A 21,727-nucleotide genomic window follows, 5' to 3' on the forward strand; every position below is an offset into this window, starting at 1 on the left:
TTTATATGCAAATCTTCAGTGTTAAAATGGCTTTGCAATGGTGTGATTTAATATCATAATATATTTTTTGTAGTTTAGCACTGTATAAAGTTTAGCGGTTCCATTTATTTTTGAGATTGCTATCACATGAATAACCTTTGTTGCTGACATACTGCAATGTATTCATTATTTAACAGATGACAATCAACTCCTGAATTGATGAGGATGGTAAATATGAAACAATAGAAGGTTTAAACATGCCTCACAATTCTTTATTCTCATTTAATGCTGAAAATCATGCAGCTAAGGATAGCGTTAGTACCATTGGACGTAATGAGCCATAAACAGTCAAAAAATATGACTTGATTTTTTAGTCTAACTGCACGGGAAGAGAACTTGAAGTGACAGCAAATTTATCTAATGTTTTTCTTGCTTTGAGACCCTGGGATTTTTTGCTGAAGGAAAAGTAGGTTTATTTAGAACAAAATAATAATAATAAAGGAAAAGGAAAGAAACAAAACCAACATACGCTCTCCTCCAAGAAACTCCATACTTTGAAGTATATTAACACATACCTGCCCTCACCAAGTATATTTCTGCTCGTGCACACAACATATTTTGCTTTGTCCGTAGTCACCATTTTCGATTTTTGGTTTCCCAGGTAAACTTTGTAAACAGTGGTGCGTGCAGCACTTCAACAAAGTGAAACGCAATTTCAGCCTCGCAGAAGGAACAAAAGTGTTGAATGTAACAGCATTTTTGTTTTGTGACACTAATACTGATCTGTTTTTGTCTTTCCCAACGTAGGTACTTCAAAAACTAGGAAAAGCAGATGAAACAAAGGATGAACAGTTTGAAGAATACGTTCAAAATTTCAAACGGCAAGAGGTCAGTTACTTCCTTGGTTTCTTAAGAAGGATGCAGTGTATTTTAACTTGCTGATTTTGAAGAAGATGGTGAAGGGTAACAGGTGAAAGAAAATGCTTTCAATCATATGAGTGTAAGATTTTGTTCTGAAATTTAAAAAAAAAAAAAAAAAAGTTGCATTTGTGCATACAAACATGTAATACATTCATATTAGATAAACATATTCTAATAATTCATAATCCCATCATGCCATCGGGATTCATTGGAGTGTCAGCATGTTTTCAACAGTGTGATTTAGAACAGAACCTAACCTCAATTTGATACTGCTTTGTAGTTGCCTTCTGACAAAGAAAATGATTTGTTTCCTTGGTTTCATGTTGTGGATTGTTTTCATCAGTGGTATGTAGTAAAACTGGTATTATATTAAGTGAATAGCTGAACAGTTTTAGAGTGCTGTGTGTTGTCATACTCCCCACTAGTGGAGGGATGGTGAGAGCTGTGGTGGCAGTGTTGATGATGCACTACAGGGCAGCAGGACTGCTCTTAATGTTGTAAATACATACATACTAATTGAGTTTCCCTGAACAGTTCATTATATACTCCCAATGCAGTCCTGAAGTCTAACTTCAATTGCTCCTCACTTTTTTGGATGGGGTTTTTAGCTCCAGGGTGTTGATGTCAGCAAGAAAATAATCTTGTTATGCAAGTATATACAGAGGTATCAGTAGCTTTCATGAGCTATCTTTCAGAGCTCATATGTAAAAAACATCGAAGAGTGAGAGAACTACTCCCACAAAAATTACATGACATAAAAGTTGGTTCATAGTAGTGTTTGCAATTCCTACACTGACTCAGTCCAATCTACCACATGCCTTTCTGTCCTTTTTTGTATAAACACAAATCCTGAAATCTCTTTGCTCAGACTCTGATTAACCCTTCTGCATCTTACAGTGACTTACAGTTATTTTCCAATCTCTAGAAGGACAGGGAGGCTTGAGGACTAACTGGACTATGTAGCTCATTCTTCCTCTGAAATGATGATAATGGGAAGTAAAAGAGGCTGTTTCTCTGAGGAGAGTGGTTCTTTCCTCAGTTTTGCTAAGGTCAGGTAGCTACTGGGATTTAATAAGGCTGAAAAAGCATTCAGAAGCTTTGAAGCCCCGTATTTTCCCTTTTCTTCACCTTCCTCTTTTCCAAATCTGCTGAGATATCAATAGAGGATTTCTTTCTTTCTTTCTGATTTTTCTTATCTTGTGGCTTATCATTGTTTTCAATAACACGGATGTTTGCACAGCTAGTAACTGTGTTATTAGAAATAAGGTGCATCTGTAAGGCTCTTACTGGATCGGAGAGCAGCAGCTGGAGTATCCCCATGAAAAAAATAGAATTCTGTGGGTTGTATTTTTAGATGCAGCTTCTGAGTCAATTAAAAAAGAAGAGATGAAAGAGAAAAAAAGTCATTATCAGCAAAATTATGTTTCAAGTGTGTGTTTCTTCTATTCTCTACCAAGAATTTTCTGTAATGTTGTTTTTCAGCTGAAACTCTTGCCAAGGGCTAAGGAGGAACTTAGCATTTCTTCATTTTTATTTCCTCTTTCTTTGAAGTACTGAGAGACAGTAATAAGCAGTCAAGGACTCCACAGGAACTCTGAATGCAGATATGACTTGGGGCCACGGTAGGAAATGGGCAAGGAATGAGTGCTGAAGGAAATACTACAACTCATTTGAGTGACACATGCAGTAAAGGTTAGATTCAGTGGCATAACAAATGAAAGATCGTGTGTACATTTATTAACCTAATCATGCATGCTGCTGTGTTCTGCTTGTCTTGCTCTCAAATAATCCTGTTTTGCTCAATTCCTCAAATACAAAGGGGGAAAAAAAATGCTGTAAGAGCACTGTTTCTACCAGGTACCCCAAATAAATTGCTTAAGTTTTCATAGTTTTACCTATGCTTTGATATCCAACTGACTGGGAATGCAAAGTTTCAAAGGATTACATTGTGCACCTGAATTATCACTCTTAGTGATCAGCACTTTACAGAACTGCTGTCCTCTGTGGACTCAAGCAGCCATCTCTTCTTGTTTTACATTCAATCCTGCTTTCAAGGTTACCTCTGCAATTCTAGAGCCCTTAGAAAAAGAAAAATCATACTCGAGGTATTAAAGAGTTAAAAGGCAGATGAGGTGATGGATCATTGTGTTGAGATCCACAGAATAGTTGGTGTGGGCTTCCAAGGAGAGCCACCCCCTACTGGAGACTGCACCATCTTTTCCAGTTCTCTTCAGGATTATTTTTCTCTACGATGGTTGTTTGTTATAGTAGTCCTTCCTGTGACAGGGGCAGCTTGAGAGAAAGTTCAGGCTAAACTTCGTTTCTTGCAATCTCATTTAACAGTGATTTGGCTCCATTTCCTGGCTATCTCACTTTCCTACATTTGGTTTTGAGGAAGGCTGTCACAGCTAGTGATATGTGGGCTCTGGGTAAATTGAAAGGTGTTGAAATGGACTATTTGTCTTAATTCTCCACCTCACTGACCTGATGTCACTTGGGAGGTCAACTGGTTTTATGGATAGAATTATCCTGTTTTGATACTCTCCAAGGATAATAAATAAGGATTCCCAGTTTAGCTCAGGGAAAGGACAGAAAAAGAGCAAAGCACTTATTATCCAGGAAACAGATAATGCAAAAACTGAGATCTTAATAAGCAATTCCTTGCCTGAAGAGCAGGTTGGATGATAAGTATTTACCATGCTCAGCAGGATGCTCAGTATAAGGGTACATCCAGAAGATCAATATAACTTTATTTAGGATAGCATAATTTAAGCTGCCCTGAGGTCCATTTCCCACCTCTGTTTGAGTACAGCTGGATGAGAGACCCCCATTTGGCATGAGACTCAGAGGTGAATTACCAGATGAGTCACCGTGGAGAAACTGAGTCATCCCATGTCTGGAGAGAACAGTGGCTCTAGAGAGCCTCCAGATTTTCCTGTCAGAAGCAGTAAGCTGTTGCAGCTAAAAAAAACAAAAACACCAAAAAGATTGGATTTTTAGCAGTGAGTAAAACTGCTTCCACTTCACCTTCCACTTAAGTTGTGAACAGGAAATTGTCTCTTTAAAACAAAACTTGTGGACCTTATATAAACTTGTGTGGCACAGATTTTCAGTATATTGCAAGAATTTGAAATTGGGACTTAGGTGTTTCTTTCTCCACAGCTAATTGTGGATGTTCTCAGCCCCTCAACTGACCTTGAAGTTCAGGGAAAAAAAAAAAAAAGACAGTTCCTGCAAAATTCTCTACTCTGTGAAAATATCATCAAGTCCAAAATTTCTCTCTCTATATAACTATAGATATCATCATTCAAGCAACTGCATCTTACACTTTTTTTTTTGTCAGAAAGTTCAGTAGGAATTTTCTTATTCTCTACTATATTTTAATGACTCAGCACTTATAAAGCATCAATATTCTCTTTCACATCTGTGAATATTTACTCTGACCATTTTTCCCTACATAGTTATGAGATTTCTTTTATTTTATAGACTACAGTTTAAAATGTTTCAGTGTTTAAACTATTAGCATTATATATTATATATGTACACGCAGAGATACGCCAGTTGCTGCTATAAAAAAAGCATCTGCCCATGAAATATTGTCAGAATAAAGCAAAATGTTGAGTGCTGCTGTTGGCGGTTTATGGTTGCTGTTTGGCGGGGCAGTCAGCAGATGCTGAAGTATTCTTTTCATGTCAGATGTATCACTAACTTTTTATAATGCCCAAAGAGGCTGTGGATGCCCTGTCCCTAGAGGTGTTCCAGGCCAGATTGGATGGGGCCTGGGCAACCAGGTCTGGTATTAAATTAGGAGTCTGGTGGCCCTGCATGTGGCAGAGGGGTTGGAGATTCGTGATCCTTGAAGTCCCTTCCAACCCATTCTGTGATTCTGTGATTTTGTGACCTAAGACAGCAAAGATGACATTCATGGCCTACACACAGGCATTAGACGTGCCTCTGCAGTCCTCTCAAGCACACCTTGGCATCTCCAGGGACATGTTTTGGTAGCTGAACTCTGTCACTGGAGGCTCGCCCATTCCCAGACTGCAATACTTGAACGTAGGTATCTGTATTTGACTTCATTTGTGTTGAACCACGCAATGTCATCAGAAGGGCCAAAATAGCAACACATAGTGTTTCTGGGGGCACCCGCAGTCCTAATGGCCCTAATCAGTCCCACTCAGGACACACCCTTCACTTGGGCCCAGAAGTCCTATTTTAGCTCATACCCCTGAGCCATATTGTAGAAATGCAGTCCCCAGTCCTGCTTCCCACAAGGACTCTGGACATACATCCCAGCTGTGTGTCCTGCTGCTGCCAGCTGGATCTCCTAGGCAGCATCTGGATCTGACACATCCCCTTCTTGGTTGGAGGTACGTTAGTGAACCCTCATTTCACTTGTGGCTCCTGGCGTAGCCCTCTTCGTGGTTGCCATGAGGAGTGTGAGTCAGTTCTCTAAATGTTAGCACCCACTGCCATCTGTGACGCCCCTTCTTGGCTCCCCAGCACCATCCCACAAAGCTAGGAGTCTCCTTTAGGATCAGTTGTGTTTGTGGATGTGTTGCAAGGTGTCCCAAAAGATACTAGGCAGTTGTGCTGAGTGAGTGGTCTTGACTTTAGGATTTAGATGTCCTTCTGACTCCATAGACTGCACCAAAGAGATCTGCATTAGCTCTAAGAGGAGGAGAGGCACTCAAGTCATGTGTAGGCAGTCGCAGATGTTTTGATCTGGGGTTGAATGAAGGGCACGATGAAAACATTTCACAAGAAATTCAACATGTTCTGCAAACCCTTCTTTCTTTTGGAAGCTATATGCATCCCGTATAGCTATTCATTGTCTTATGCACCTCATGTCTACCCTTCAAACCCTTCATTTTACTGATCTTGTGCATAGGCTTTAGGAAAAATAATCTGGGCAATATGTGAAAAGTGCAAGTTTTAAATTCACTCTCACTGGAAGAGTCCGTTTTCCCTTGGCTCATATGCAGGTTTCCTTAGTTGCCTGTGGAGTCCCACACTAAACTGTAGGGGATTTTTAAAATCTGCTAAACTACAACTTAAGGTGGATCAGTACACCTCTCTCCCTGGGAGGCTCCATTGCTAAACAAAGTTGATTCCAAATGGTGTCCCTGGCCCCCCAAAATAAACAGGACACATGAATACTCCATCTGCACTAGCAGAAGGGAGCTTTTGTTTCTGTAAGCCTAGAAGTATTTGCAAACTGTGTTCTGAGGGACTTCATCTCACTGACATCTTTTCAGGGGCCATCCTAAGGTCCAGATACTAGATGATCACAAAGCCAGATACCATCAGAACAATGTGCAGATTATTCTGGGCCTGTGGGAGGACGTTCTACGCTGATTACTATTTCTTTCTAAAATGCATGTTTAGTAATTATCTTACAAACGAAAGGGTATTTTTCACAGCACAAAAAGAGAGATAGCATGCAGTTATATCTCAACCTCACTAATTTCCAGTCAGGCAGGATTCTCAGGAAGGTGAAGCACTCCGTTCTATGCTACAAAATTATCTCTGCAGGAGCGGCTCAGATCCTGTCCAAGTAATTCTTCACTTGAAAGGACAGAGTGGCTGATTTGATGTTATGCTTTTTCAATTCTGCCTATTGACTGCTCCAAATCTGAAGTCTAAACTGCAGTCACACTGGGCTGCTTCCGATTGCCCCTTGGATTTAACCAGTTATGCCTCTGCAGCTGTGGTAAATGTGAGAATAGTTTTCTCCCAGGATGTGAAGTTGAATGATCAAGTTCTTTACATTTTTGAAGCAGGCTGGTGTATGTTTTTTTGGGAACTCTTTGAAATAAGTGGCCCTGGAGAAAGTTGACATAGCTGAGCTCTGTAATTCAGTGCACCAACAGAGCACAATCCAGTGGACTGTAAATGGTTCTGAACAGTTTTCTACTAGTTCTGTTAATACATAGCTTATATGTGTCATTTGTAAATACAGTTATTAATATGCGTCTGTGAGCTGCATTCTATTCTGAAAGTGCTGTTTTCAGAAAATGTGTATGTACAGAAAATCTTTAAACAGAAAGTGTGTATGAATGCAATACTTCTATCCATATTCTTGTGGACTACACTTGCTGACCTTGCATGCCCAAAATATCCACTGAAAACGTTAGTTTGAGCTGTAATTAAGGAATATGAGTATGATTGTAAGGTGATGTAGTAGATATGAAGACAGAATCCTAGCTTGGGAAGGGAGATGTTTAGTTGTGAGGCACTGGAAATAGAAAGCAAAAGGTTTGGGTTTTTGTTTAGGGAGGGCACCAAGAATTCTCTGTCTTCATCTCTGCATCATTCTTCTTTCTTCATCTCTTCATCATTGCTCTGTCTTCATCTGAAGCAGCGAGAATTGGTTTTAGCAGCAGGAGTCAAAATTAAAATGGTAGTTAGAGCATTGCAGCAGGCAGTGAGTTTTCTTGGTCTGTTGGGTACCACTGCTATTGTGAGGCAGGAGATGTTGGCATTTATCTGTGAAGTTGATATTTTTTTGATTAGTCCAAGCTCTTTGAGAAGCATGATTGATTTGACTCATGTTTCCTTTGACTCATGTTGTCACTTCATTACTAGAATGATTAAATTCTTATCTTGAACTTACTTGGTGGGTGACCACAAATTTGATGCTGTCCTGGTATAACAAAAATACTCCATTTTCAGTGCACTAGGCAAGTAGTTCAAATGCCAGTTCTTTCACAGATGGTGGAAAGAGAAAAGAAGAAATATATTTACTTGAGAAAAAAAAAAGCTTGAACTTGGAAGACAGTTCTAGGAACTACAGAGGGGAGAAAAACAATTAAATAGGGTACAATGGTACACAGTTCCATTTCATACTGAATTATGGAAGCATCTAAGTAGTCTCTTGTTGTCAAGCTTCACTTAATTACACAGACCTTTGCGTTTATACTTTTCCCTACAAGACCCATCAAGTCAATACTACTTATCTGTTTGCAGAGGGAGTGACAGCCATGCTGTATGTTGCAGCTAATAACTGCACGTTACACTAGAGGGTCCCTGACAGGTGATACAGATAATGCTTCCATATGAACAGTTTCCCCGGTGTGTTAGTGCTGGAATTCCAGTATTAGACTCTGAGCTGCATTAATAATTACCTGTTCTGCATTTCTATGGGACAAGTTAGTGCTCCAGCCTCAGCATCAGCTTTCTGCTGAAGCGGAGGGATTTATTTGATTTTGGTATCAAGCACACACTGTTTTGACCTTTCTATTAAAGATGTACTGTGTTTATATCCTGTATGTGACATGATGGAAAAATCATACTCTTCTGTTCTGCCTGGAAAGCTGTGAATGAATGAGCCTCCCAATAGGTCGTCCGATTCCAGCTTATGTGCAGACATGGCCATTAATTTCTGAGTGGAAACAATTTTTCTGATGCATAAGCTAGTAAAGACACAAACCTTGTTTTGTCTGGTGTTAGTATTTGAAAGTTTTAACAGGTTTTTTAATTCTTTCAACCTATGGTGACTGTGCTATAAATGTCTTAAGTCCAGTACTAAGACATACCTAAATACTGTTCTTTAATAAAATAAGACCAAAAATATATATTCTGAGAATCAGTGTTGCTGAAAATGCTTAATGCTTCTGTAAACGTCTGTAAGGGCTGTGACTGCAGACAGCAGATGCTCCTGAAAAACTGAGCCTCCTTATCTCACTGGGTACCTATGTCTCTACCAGCTACATAGTACTGAGCACATAGTGAGAGCAGACAGTAGAAAAGAGCATCTGACAAGATGTACTGACAAGAGTACTGACTCTGTGCTATAATGTTCAAAATAAGAATTTGTTGCTTGGAGAGATCTCTGCTGATTTTTCTAGTAAGAGATGTTTTAGGTGGTCAGCACACCCCACCACTCATATGTAAAGACTGCCTGGATTGCTTGACAGACTTTGGGGAATCTGCATATTGAGTTTGGCCAGGTGAGCCAGGAACTCTTGATTTCTGTTGCTGGCATCTGGTGAGAAACGTCTGCTGTTCTCAAACAACCAGACCATGAGAAATTTGCTATTATGTACACTATCAAGATACCTCCCTGGACTTTTCTTGCATATTATGATACTCTGACTCATTTTACTGCATCATGTAAAACAAATAAAACAAATTATGAAGTAATAAGTGAAGCTGCAGTGCTGCCTTTGGAAATCTCATTTCAGAGGAATACAACATCTGCAAAATGACATCTATTTTTCATTCTCCTTCACAATGCTTCATCTCTATTGATGAAAGTGATGGCTTTAATGAAGAAATTTCAGGCTGTGGTTTCAGAGCCACCACATGCCTTCATCTGATAGACCAAAAAAGGGGAAAGATTGTATCAGTAAGGAGGAAAATTAAATGTGTAGGAAACTTAGAAATTGCATTGAATATGCACAATCTTAAAATCAGTGTTTTTTATGAGCTGTATGTGATGGTTTGCAAGGGATGCAAAGCCATCAATGCAGGATTTTCATTCTGTGATCAATAGTTATTCTGTTAGGTGATAAAAGTACATGACCTTTACTAATGGGGAGCTTACTGTTGCAAAATGTGCAGAGCAGAAGCACGTTTTGCAGGATTCTCAGGACCTGAGATTTCTTATGGAAATTTGTATTTGTTTACTTGTTGTTGTTGTTGTTGTTTTCAATAGAAAGGCGTAATTTTGTTACCACTGCAATTGAGAGGTTTGCTTTCAAATTCAATGAAAGCTGGCCCTTGTCTGTGGGTGCTTTCATGTCATGTGTCATACAATATTTGCTGATGAAGGAAATTTCATGTGGCTCTATGTAGCCTATATATTTGAACAGCTTTGTGACTTAATAAGAATTAATAAGGCTTATGGAGACCCATGTTCAAGATTATTCTTTTGAATGAATTGCCAGAATTTGCAGCAGCACTTATTGCACAATATTTGCATCATGTTTTTCTGCTTCTTGACTTCTTCTTCAGCATTCTCCCAAGCAGTGGTTGCTGATGACTCATAACACTAACAAAGCCCAAAGGATCTCACAGTGATTTAGGACAGCAGGAGTAGAATATAAGCAGTGTTTGAGTAATCTGTGGCCATTGCATGCCATTTGTTGTAAACTATGCTTACTATAGAATAACTCTTAGTGATACAAGTGTGTATGAGTAAGTACAGGGCTTTTAATGGAATTAAAGGCAGGCAACAGAATTAAAGGCAGATAACAGAATTAAAGGCAGACAAGAGTTCAGAATGTTCATGTTCAGCTGAACCATGATGAAGAATCTAGTTGCTGAACCTACTTCCAATTCTCTTCACAAGTTAAGAGGCTATAAAAGCATTCATGCTAGAGAACATACAAATTGGAAAGATAATTTCTGTACCTTTGCATGACTCCAGAGCACAAGTATCTTCCCAGAAGGAGAATGACATGTATGAAAGGAAAGCTGCTTCTTCTTTCTGTTGTGTGCTTGCAGATACCCATCTTCAGATCTTCCCATGAGAAACTCAGTCATCTCCTTTCTTCCCTGTCAGTGTTGAATTCTGCCACCTCTCTGCCTCCCTTTTTAGCATGGAAAGTAGAGAAAAGATTGCCTCCGCAGTGCGTTAGGATGTTACAGTGTTACGTAGGACAATAAAATGTGCTGCTACTTGTGAGGATGGTACTTTTTACTAACCAATATGAAGATGTATGTGTGTATATTTTCATAAGGGACACCATATCAAGATACCACTGCTCTTAAAACTTACTCTTTGTTGTGTTGTAAACCATTAAATCTGAGGCTTAATTCCCTGATTACTGCAACTGGTACCTGTCTGACCCCTTCCTTGATGTGCAACTCCAGTCCTGAAGCAAGGGAAGGGTTTGCCTTTCCTTGAAGCACCGAAAGTAGTCCTAAACCAAAGGGAGATGAGTGGGCTAGGCACTCCTGTGCTTTTACCATCACTCTACATCTTCTCTAACATCATCCTGATGGGTCTTTTCCCATGTTCGGAATTTAACTGATTAATGAATTTAGGCTTAAAAAGTTTTGCTAGAGATAAAATTAGTGTGAAAGCTGCCTTCATTTCTTAAAATCCATAAGTGCCTTTTTCTGATCTAGTATTTCCAAGGCTGTAAAACATGTGCTCTCTTCTTCTGGTATAATGCATGCTAGGGACATTTGATTCTCAGATATAAAGGCCTTCAATTCCCTGCAGACAGGGACAGGCAAGTGAGTTTGGCACATACAACCTGTGTGTTGCAATGTGTGTGCAGTCTGTGCAAGTGAGTATTTTTTGACCGAGACCAAGATGATCTCTTTCAATCTGAGTTTGTTATGATTCTCTGCCTCTGAATGCCCTGACCATTGCTATAATTCCTTTACTGACATCAGAGATCCTTTGACGTCAGAGGAGTTACAACAGTTCAAACCAGTTGAGACTCTGCCTCCTGATGTATTCACACACACATCCTTTTGAGGTCTAACTCTCACATGAAAAACATGAGAAAATTTCCCAAACCATCGCTCATATTTTGCAGCTGATTCCATATGGCGTAGCTGTATGTGAGAAAATGTGAGGGATGATGTTCTTATAGATTCCGAGCACTTAAATGAGCACTTTTAAGGATATTGGTAGGTAATAAGCACAGAGGGTTTCCAAAATCTTCAGGCTATTGAGTGTCCTGGAGTGCAGCTTTGTAGCAATTAAGTTATGTGCAATAGTTTAGTACAGATTTTACTGTAAATCCTATGAGTTGTGAAGTCCAAATTGTGATACAGTTAGAGATAAAGTAAAGCAGTTTGTTTTCTCCCCTTTAGTCTTGAGTTTTTAAAGGACTGTTGCTATAAGATAAAGAAAGAGCCTTTTGATTCATTTACCAAAGGAACAGTTGACACTTCACAGCAAACTGCTGTAGCCAAACTAAACGTAATTACTAGCACTACTGGCTTTTTTAGGAGATATACACTTGCAAAGTATTACAGCATTTGGAATACTGTTCAAAAAATAATAAGCAATGCATGTAAGGGCATGGACTTTCTATACATCTAGTGTGGCCTCATTTTGAGTGGCTTCAAAAGGGAGTACAGTATTCGTGGTTATACTTCTTTGTCCTTCTGAGGACATTAGCCAGGTTGACATGAACTAGGCTGTAGCTGTAAAATGTATCTGTTGTTCTTTCATTGGATTTCTTCTCCATCCAAGTGACTGATAAAACCAAACCAGAAATTTTAGCATAGAGAGTACATTTTGTGGTCTGTTAGTTGATCTTACATGCTTACATCATTTAACACCATTCATCAGGAAGCTCATGGAATTGCTCTTTTTTGGTAAGTCTGTATGCGTGTAAAATGTAACTGAAACTTGTTTGCAATAACATAACTGTAATGTCTTTTTTACTTACTAGTTGTCTTTCTTGTCTGTTTGTTTTCTTTTCCAGGCAGAGGGTTCTAGGCTCCAAAGAGAGCTGAGAGGATATTTAGCAGCCATCAAAGGTGATTTTTTATGTTCTTTGTCATTTTCATAAAGCAAATTTGATAAAAAGTGAGATAAATATTCTTATTTAAAATGTACAAAGACAAGGACAAGTACAGCTGCTTTAGTCATTAATGATCTACTTTTCTGTTTTGGATCTGGCATGGGCTGTTTAATCTGTTGATAGAGTTTCTGCTTCTTCTGATGACAACTCATGTGCATACATAGTCTTGCACGCATGGCTTACCCTCAACTGTCCTCTGTGTGCAAATCTGCTGCCCAGAGCCCCAACAAAATCTGTGCATTACTCATCTTTTAAATGCTATAATACAAAATACTCCACGCAAGGCAAGAGATCCCTCGCAGGTTTCCAGGTTTCCTTACATTTCCTGGTGTTACTATTTGGATGATAGGTCTTCTCTTTCTGAAATCGTGTTCTCTAAGATGCGATTTCTTGTTAGCTTCTGAATGATGGATCTATTTATTTTTTTTCAAAATATTTTTTTTAAATTGAAAATAGGGTATGATCCCTTAATAATAAAGATCCAAGTAGCAGAAGCTCAGTGATTAAATATCAGAGAATATGTAAAGAGCTGTTTAAATCCTAGTGGATGCTCATAAATCCAGCATACTCAATTTAGTACTACATGCAGCAATTATTCTCTATCATCCCACTAATTTTCAGAGGAGATGGAGGCAAGGTCCTAAATGAAAGGGAATAAGAGTTTGTGACATTTGTAGATTCATTAATAATTGTAGATTCATCAATAACAACTTCTTGAGATAAATAAAGAAAATCTGTATGCATACATATTTTTAGCCTGACTCCTGTCCTGCAGGAAAAATGTTATAAACCAGTTCTGACATCTCTGAAAGCCATTAACAAGCAGATAACTCCTTTCGATGGGAAGTGTAGGAGAGCAAAGCAGTAGCTTAAATCTTTGATTTTCTATTACTTGCTGTATGGTCTGGAAAAGGGAAATCCTGTACCAGACAAGAGGTAATTCTCCTTGTAGGGATTTGCACAGTGCTTGGGGTTTTTTTGGTGGAAGGAGGTTGAAAGGAATTTCAACATTCTTCATTTATTTGGTACCCATTGGACACTGACTTTATATTCCAGTTTTTCTGTCATTCCATTCCCCACACACATTATCAGATGTATGCATAGCCAGAAGCAGCGTGATGAGGCTGTTTGGCCAGATGGCTTCTCTGTCATGTAGGCTGACTGTTTACATGCTGCTTTGATTTCCGTGTTGGTGACAACAACCCTCCTCCCCATGTTTCATTTTCTTTCCCTCTGACTCTCTTCTTATCCTCACACTTTGTGCATTAGTGACCCTTTTGCTGGCTTACTATCAAGTGGGCTATTCTTTCCACTGAGTTTTACATTGAACTTCATGTGAAGTTTTTCACTGTGCAAATTTTGCCTTTTTATCTGTGCTTTTCTGTTCCCCATCTTTCTCTTTTCGCAGCCTGTAAGTCCATATTTAAAAATGCCTTTCTCCCTGGGAACGTAAAGTGTTTGCTAACGCCTTGTTATCTTTCTGTCCTAAAAAAGACCCAGTCATAAGCAGCTCATAACAGCCTAAAAATATTTTTCTCCAAAACCAAGAAGCCACTGGTGATCATCTTTGGCACGTATGCTGGAAACTGGGACAACAGCTCAGGGCAGCACTCCTTGATACACAGCTCTGAGGCGTCCTCAAAGCTGATGAGCTCAGCAGTGGTGAAAACCCCTCCAGATTTTGGGTGGCAGAAATCATCAGAAAATGTCTACAATTGCTATTCTTTCTAGTACAGACGCCATCAAAAATTTTGAGGTGTCTACTCAGAAAAGCTTAGGAACCTCCACTACAGATATTCAGGTTCTGAGTGGTATTTCAGTATAAAGGACATCTGGGCTTTGAAAGTACACTGTGATCAGGAGTTTATTTTGCAGGGAAGAAGGTTGATTATATAAATGCATTTGATATCTTTGTGTTCTTACAGATGGAAGAAAAGCTCACTTTATAGGGTTCGTTTTAGAGTGTTTCAAGGAATGGCAAAATAGCTAACCTTTCTCCAATTAAATGCGTTTTATGAAGCTGGAATGTTGTCAGCTCTAGTAAAAATTGCCATTTTGCAGCGCGACTTTTGAGTGAATATTGGAAGCTGAAAGTATAAGATCTGTCCAAAATTTAAGCAAAGGAGCCTTCTTAGAGCCCTTTACCCCTGTGTTTTAATATAGTGAGCATTTTCTGAGGTTTATTAGCACACGTTCTTAAAGAGAATTTTTGCTGTATTCAGACTCCATCCCTAATTCTGATGTGCTTCTTAGCCTCAGTTCAGTCTTGCCTTTACTACTTGTTACTTAAGGACCCAGTGGAAGCATATAATGAAGCTGTTGTGAATCTGAATGGTTTATATGTGCTACTTTATTTAACCTGCATGGTAGTTTCATGTCTGCTATGCATCAGTTGTGTTTGTACTGACAAAGCCGTGTGCTACCTCCCATAGCTGTAGTCATCTCATGCCTCAGTCTTTGCCTCTTCCTATCTCCTTGGCAATGTGCATCTGGATTCTCTACCATGATACTTTTTTGTGCTTTTTAGAGCTGTAGGAGATTTAAAAGGTTTTACAGGCCTGTAGTTAAAGAAACCCTAAATCAGCCTCCCAGTTTCTACCATAAGCTCTTTGCTAGTACAAGCACAGATGAGTAGATATATCCCGGGATTTGCCTGAAGGGAACAAGCTGACAGAGGTGGAAAGGAATCCTGCTTCATAAAATAGAGTATTTTTCAAGTAGCTTGATGTAGTGTAAAGTAGTAACCGGTTCATAGGAAGAGAAGTGGAGATTCTGAAGGGCTGTAAGCAATTTTACTGCCTAGTTGTCAGTCTGTGGCTGACAGAATCACAGATATCCTTCAGACAAATAAATCTTAAAATCATTTTTTTTTTCCTGAGAAGCAGTAAAACAATTCATCATCTTTCTGTGATGTTTAGCAATGAATTATGAAGTGATTTAGTTGTTCTAGAAAAAATTATAATGAGAAATGGGCAAAAATGAATGCAATTCATGTGGCAAGACCATTTCCTTGGAGAACCTTACATGAAGTTCTCTTCTCCACTCAAACAATAAAATATTAAAATATAAAGCCAGAATAAGGTGCTTTGTTTAGTTAGGAAAATGGAATGTTCTCCTTAATTCTGCCTAGATTTCCCTGCCAGGACATGAGGAGATAACACAGTACATAGGTCCTGAAATTAGCATGGGTTCCAGGCCAATCTCAGTCTCCATGGGAGCTTGAGTACCTTGGAACTGTGATAGGAGAGAGTCACCTGTTCTCTTCCACCCCTAGGGCACTGTGATGGGAACACCTATACATACATCCTCTGAGGATCCCTACTGCATATCGTGCCTCTAGGAGTCCAGGAACAGAGGCTCTTTCCCAAAGAAAGAGAGAATATTTCACACGAGTGTCTCAAACTTCAGTAATGGAATTATTCAGCATCATTTTTTCCTGAATGATTCAATTATTTCTGGTTATTAAGTGATTTAATTATCAAGAAGTGGTACTTAATGAAACAGTTGATATTAAGTATAAAATTCCAAATGTTCACCAGCAGTAAAAAATATTTTCACATTTCATAGTGCCTTCATGACTTGCTCTAAACAATTTATCTTTGTCAGTGACAGCAGCTGAAAACAGCAGAGAGAGACAGCCTGCAGTCTATGGATGACACTAATCCTCTTAACTTTAGTGGTGATTAATACATAAAAGGTATCTCTGTGTAAGAAATATTCAATGTGAAAGTCAGCCAAAATGAAAAAATCTTTGAACATTGTAAGTTTATACCTGTAGGCACCAAAACAGAATGAGAAGGCACTGAGTTAGTACTTATCCCTGCATTCCTTTGAGATATTGCAGTAAGCATAGTATAGATTTAGTAGGAAAATAGTAGCCTGGGTGGTTTTGTCCTTTGGGAATTTCATACTGAAGCTTTCTGACCAAGGGAGCCAAATGTTATTATGTGCATCTTCTTCACACTGCAGCTGGGTTTGTCTGATGCTTTTTGCAGGGAATATGCTTGACCGAAAGACTGCAAATTCCCAGAAGTGAAGGAAATATAGAAGTTGGTGTAAGCTGATGTCCCTCAAGAAAGGGCTGTTAAGTGTCTTTTACTTGCTCTCTTAAGAGATACATGCTCCAGTTCTGTAGTATTGAACAAATAATGAAGTATTTAACAATGTCTGTGTATGTACAGGTGCTCTACGCAAGGCAAGCCCATGACTGAGCTGAATGCAGATTGCAGGAGAGATTAGGGGAAAGCTGTGCTAGCAGGCTGCCACCAGAATGTAAGCTGCAGATTTAGAGTGCAGCGTCCTGAAGGGCAGAAGTTCAGGCATCAGAAAGGATCAGGTGTGAGCAGGGATGTGCAGACCTTCCTAGTTTGTGTGTTTGCCCTGAGTGGACAGAGCACAGCCCTCCTAACTATGGCGATACTGTGCTGGTTTGGCCTCACCTCCTGAATTGGTTAATTCCTAGTGACATTAAAGAAAAAATTTTGAGTGCTCCCTGCAAAAAAATATGTCATCTGTATTTTAGTGTAATCTGCCATACCAAAGAGAAAAAAAAAACCAAACATGCAAACCAAAAGAAACACCTCTATTCAGTAATTCTTTCTGAGCACGTGACAAATTATTCTTAATGTTTACCACAAAGAAGGGAGAAATGTGTCTTAAACCCTTATGCTGTACATTCTTCAAGCTAAGTTCTGTCATTCAGAAGCACCCCCACCAAAACCCCTGGAAAAAATTAGATATTCCAGTTTGGCAGAGCACCATTTGATCAAGGGGTGAAAATCTGTACCGTCTGAACTCACGGTTCCCTTTCTTTGTAAGTATTCTCTCCCCTCCCCTCTCTTGAGGGACAGCTGTTTACTTGCAACTTTTTCCATACTCTTTTTTTCCTACCATTTCTACATTAGGAAGTGTGCAGTCTTGCATTTACTTTCCTCTCATATCTTGAATGTGTGTTTTGGAGTGCTTGTTGGAATAGCAACTGACAGTGTCAAAACTGCTCCTCTAGACATACAAGTTCCAGGTGAATTATCTTCTGCTCCTAAATATTTATTCATGAAGAAAGCAGAGCTATTGATGCTAAATCTTGCCACTTAGCAGTTTAATCTGAAAATCGGATTAAAAAACTGCTGTTGCAGTTGGACTTGATGATCTTTAAGCTCTTTCCCAACCTGAGCGAGCAATTCTATGAATCACACTAGAGATATTTTCAAGAAAGCACAGATGTGCTGCACCAAACAGACTTTGGGTAATTAGCTTTTGGTTAAAGGTAATGCCAAGATAAAAATTTAAAGGCTGCCCGGAGAGGTTGTGGGGTCTTTGAATGAAGACATTCAAAACCCAGCTGGACACGTTCCTGGATGACTTAACCTTGGTGTTCCTGCTCCAGCAGGGGGATTGGACTAGATGATCTTTTGAGGTCCCTTCCAAACCCTGACGTTCTGTGATTCTGTGAAAAATGTTTAGTAGCCACTGTTTAGATTTTGCAAAGAAGTTGAAAAAAAAATGTCATTTTGAAGTTACTGATCCTGAACTTAGTGTCTCATATGAGATCAGATACAGCAGTTCCCATAAATCTCTACCATTTCATCACCCAACCCTGGAAATGCTTCATCTTGCACGCAGGCAGGCATGGACTCACTGTGGATAAGCTAGGAAACTATCCTGTAGGATGGAAGAGCTGAGAATAATCAGACATGCTGCTATTTGTTTGGCTTCTCTGTGGTCTTTTAAGTAGGTATTAAATGTCTTTAGGGACAGGACAACTCTCTGTGTTGTTTTCATGTTCCAATAGATTTATTGCAGAACAGCAAATGAAATTCCTAATCTAACAGGATTTTTTTCATGCATAAATATGGGATAATTCCGATATGAAGGAGATTTCTCACTAGCCTGGGTGAGCTGATTGATCATAAAGGCTTTGTTTCAGCTCTTGAAAATTGCATTCTAAACATGCCAGAGGCAATAGTATAGTGAGTACACGTAGATTAAAATGAAGCTATTTATCAACTATTTCCTGTAGTTTGCACCTACATATTCCTTTTTCTGTTTAATTACAGGGATGCAAGATGCCTCAAAAAAGCTTACCGAGTCTCTCCATGAAGTGTATGAGCCAGACTGGTACGGACGAGAAGATGTGAAAATGATTGGTGAGGTAAGATATGTAGAAAGATGAAGGAAGTAGTATTTCGACTGCAAATCGATTCGTCTGAGCTATCAAGGAGAAGAATACATCTGAAATTTCCCTTACTTCTATATTGTGTGAGAAATCAAATTTTCTAAGCATAGAAATTATTGGTCTTGTGAAGTATACCTCCTGCTGACTAGGAGCCCTATTTGCATTGCCAGTTTTACAAAGTAGTTGGCATAAGCTCCGTCTGAGATCAGCATTACTTTGACCAGAATTGGTCCTCAGAGCATCTGATGGGCCAGTTTGTGCCACTCTCTACAGCCTTGTCTAGCTTCCTCCAGTGATTAGAGAAATGCTTCTTTTCTAGAAGACATGGGAGAGTCTAACTTGAGGTACTCTCGATTGCTTAAGTAAAAATCCTTAATTCTGAGGGAATTCTGTCAGCAGAAGTGCTGGTGGTGACAAGAAAGTGCTAAACATTACCAACGTAACTTTAAATCATGTGATGTTCAGGTGTGCAAGGCCTGCTGGATAATATGATAAACAAGAAACTGGAAGATAAAGCAGTCTTCCCAAATCAGCTGAATGTTTGCTTTCTTCTCTGTGGCTGCCTTCTTCTACCTTTCCCTGCTGCTGAAGGCATGACATATTTTTGATTTTAAAAGCACTCAAAGTCCAAATGTGTAAGAAGAGATACCACGCCATTTATGTCCTCTTAGGTTAAATGGCTGGATGATTTGCTGTTGCATCTTGCTGTAGCTCTTCACTGTGTGCCTGCAGACTATTAGATTTTGCACTTGGAAATTTGTAATTGCACATGCAAAGACCAAAATTTTGTGTTGTCTCTAATAAGCATAAGAATAAATGACGGATATATCATCTTAATAAGGGACTCATGTGGGCAATGTTACAAAATTGTTGCTTCTGGTTTTCTCCCAGTGTGGTCACAAGTGTAAATTTATGCATCTCTCAACCTGGAATAAGAATGGATTATGTGTGCAGTCCGAGATGTAAATGATTATTCAAAGAGGGGTCCATCAAAGTGACCTAGTACTGCCTGGCAGGAAAGATGATGGCCTAAAGGGCTCTTGAGCAATGTTTTTGGTCCCATTAGCTTTCAGAAAACCTCCATGATCCTAATATGTCTAACATGCATATCAATAAGATGCAAAAGCACAGGACTTGCCATTGCTTTCTACAATCTAAAGCTGTGCTGCTCTGTAGACCACCATGAATGTTGCCTTAAATAAATGAGGTATTTTATAAGTATGATTAATAGATTGTGATAATCCCTTAGAGACTCTATTAGGGTAGAAAATGAATGAACAGAATGCTGACATCACGCAGCATTTGCAGTGTGCCCTGTAGTGGCTCACAATAAAGTAAACACCAGGGAATAGTTTTTGGACTAGACTTGAGGATAATAGCCCCCTTTAGCCTCCCTGCCATCAAAGGGAAATTCAGTCATTTTGAAATGTGCAAAGAGAGAAGGGGAACAAGATGTTTAAAGCATGCTAATGACTTGCTTAACTGAGAATCCAGGACCTGGAGAATCTTTGTAACTATGTAATAGGATTTTGCTTTTGGCAAGGAATTGCACCCAACTGTCCCTGGGCTCCTTGTCACATCAGCTGCATTAACATGTTCTTAATAAACTGAAAGCTACCAAGGGGAGCTGCCCAGAAGCTGCAGAGAGGACTGGGAAAAATTGCTATAGCTTCTGGGATTGATTTGTTTGTTCTGCTTATTGGTAAGTTTCAGATCTGTAATCCCAGTTTTCTAGCAGTGGGAGGTAGAGTTTAGCCTGTAAACCAGAGATTTCATCAGATGCACCTTAATGGCACAAAAGTTATGGGGTAGAAGAATGGACCTTTCTTAGGGTGAATCTCCACAAGTTTCATTTTAAAAATCATAGAGTATCCTAAATTGAAAGGGACCCCCAAGGATCACTGAGTCCATCTCCCTGCTCCATACAGGACAACCCAAATTTCAAACCCCAAACTGAGCTTACAAAAACTTGTTGATCAGAATCTCACTTTTTTTTGTTTTTCTTTTATTTACTTTGTAGTTGTCCTTCCTTTCTCTGTAAGGAAAGTTTATCATCAGTGAGCACAGTCAATGCTGCGGCCACTTCAGATTCAGCAGTGGTAATCCTAAGGAATCTGAAATCCTGAGGAAGACCTTGAATACATGATACTCTTATTTTCAGAAAGCATTTACTATCTGAAAAAAAAAAGGGGGGGGGGGGGGAACCCTAATTTTTGAACTAACACTTCTTTTTTGTTATTAATTAAAGCTTGCAATAAGAAGGTGCAATTTTTTATTTAATTTATAGCTGCAATCTGAAGAATTACCATAGAAAGAACACTTTAAAACTTCAGAACTTAATATTTACCATTTATATGTGTATTTCCCCTGGTTTTGAAGTGAGTTAAACTATTAAGTGCATTTTTTTTTTTCTCTTTCAATCTGTCTTTACAGAAATGTGATGAACTTTGGGAGGACTTCCATCAAAAACTTGTGGATGGGTCGTTGTTGACTTTGGATACATATCTAGGACAATTCCCTGATATCAAAGTACAGTAATGCTTACCTACAAAGGAGAATTTGTAAATACCACCAGTCACTGTAGCGTCATCAAATAAATATAGAATTAGATTTTACACACACAGAACACGGGGAGGGTCATTTGTTTCTGCAGTGAACACAGTCTTGTTGTGTTAGCTGATCTTTGGCATCAGGCTGCACTGATTTTCCAAGATAATTTTCATGCTGTAGTACTTGTATGTAAATTAGGCTTTGTTTTTTTCCTGTTCCATTTTCATTTGCTATGAGACAATTCTCACTGACTTTCACAGGGACAAATCAAGTTCTTCAGTTGTTAAAATGCCAGACAAATTATAAGATGAAAAGCAGGCCTTTTGTTATTGACTGCATACACCTGTGGGTATCTAAAGTATCTTTCTCTTAACTACATTATGGTTCCTGGCTTGTGATTAGTTGCAGTAAGATTTTGTGGTACATGTGAGGAGACTCTGTTAATGCGGATTCCAGTTTCAAACCAATCATTCCCTGTGTGCAGTTCAAGGAGATGGTTGTTAAAGGAGGATAAGGGCTCATTAAAAGTGTGAGGCAGAAGCATTTCATGTCACTGTATGGACAAAACTGGAAATTCTTTGTGGGGATTTAGAATCAATCAGTTATC

The 21,727-nt window shown here is 39.0% G+C and overlaps 1 protein-coding gene across 4 annotated transcripts in view; it reads left to right on the forward strand.

The window, feature by feature from the left end:
- The window catches only part of AMPH (amphiphysin), a 103,031-nt gene that overhangs the window by 42,352 nt on the left and 38,952 nt on the right, over window positions 1–21,727 (forward strand). For all 4 annotated transcript variants that reach the window (XM_042834248.1, XM_042834249.1, XM_042834246.1 and 1 more), the window contains exons 2-5: window positions 787–867; window positions 12,297–12,351; window positions 18,452–18,546; window positions 21,004–21,099. In XM_042834248.1, the coding sequence (XP_042690182.1) occupies window positions 787–867; window positions 12,297–12,351; window positions 18,452–18,546; window positions 21,004–21,099 (327 nt within the window). The remainder of the gene's footprint in view (window positions 1–786; window positions 868–12,296; window positions 12,352–18,451; window positions 18,547–21,003; window positions 21,100–21,727) is intronic.

Source organism: Centrocercus urophasianus, unplaced genomic scaffold (genome assembly GCF_019232065.1).
Source record: "Centrocercus urophasianus isolate 14NV4802_14NV808 unplaced genomic scaffold, USGS_Curo_1.0 seq_44, whole genome shotgun sequence".
Lineage (NCBI taxonomy): Eukaryota > Metazoa > Chordata > Aves > Galliformes > Phasianidae > Centrocercus > Centrocercus urophasianus.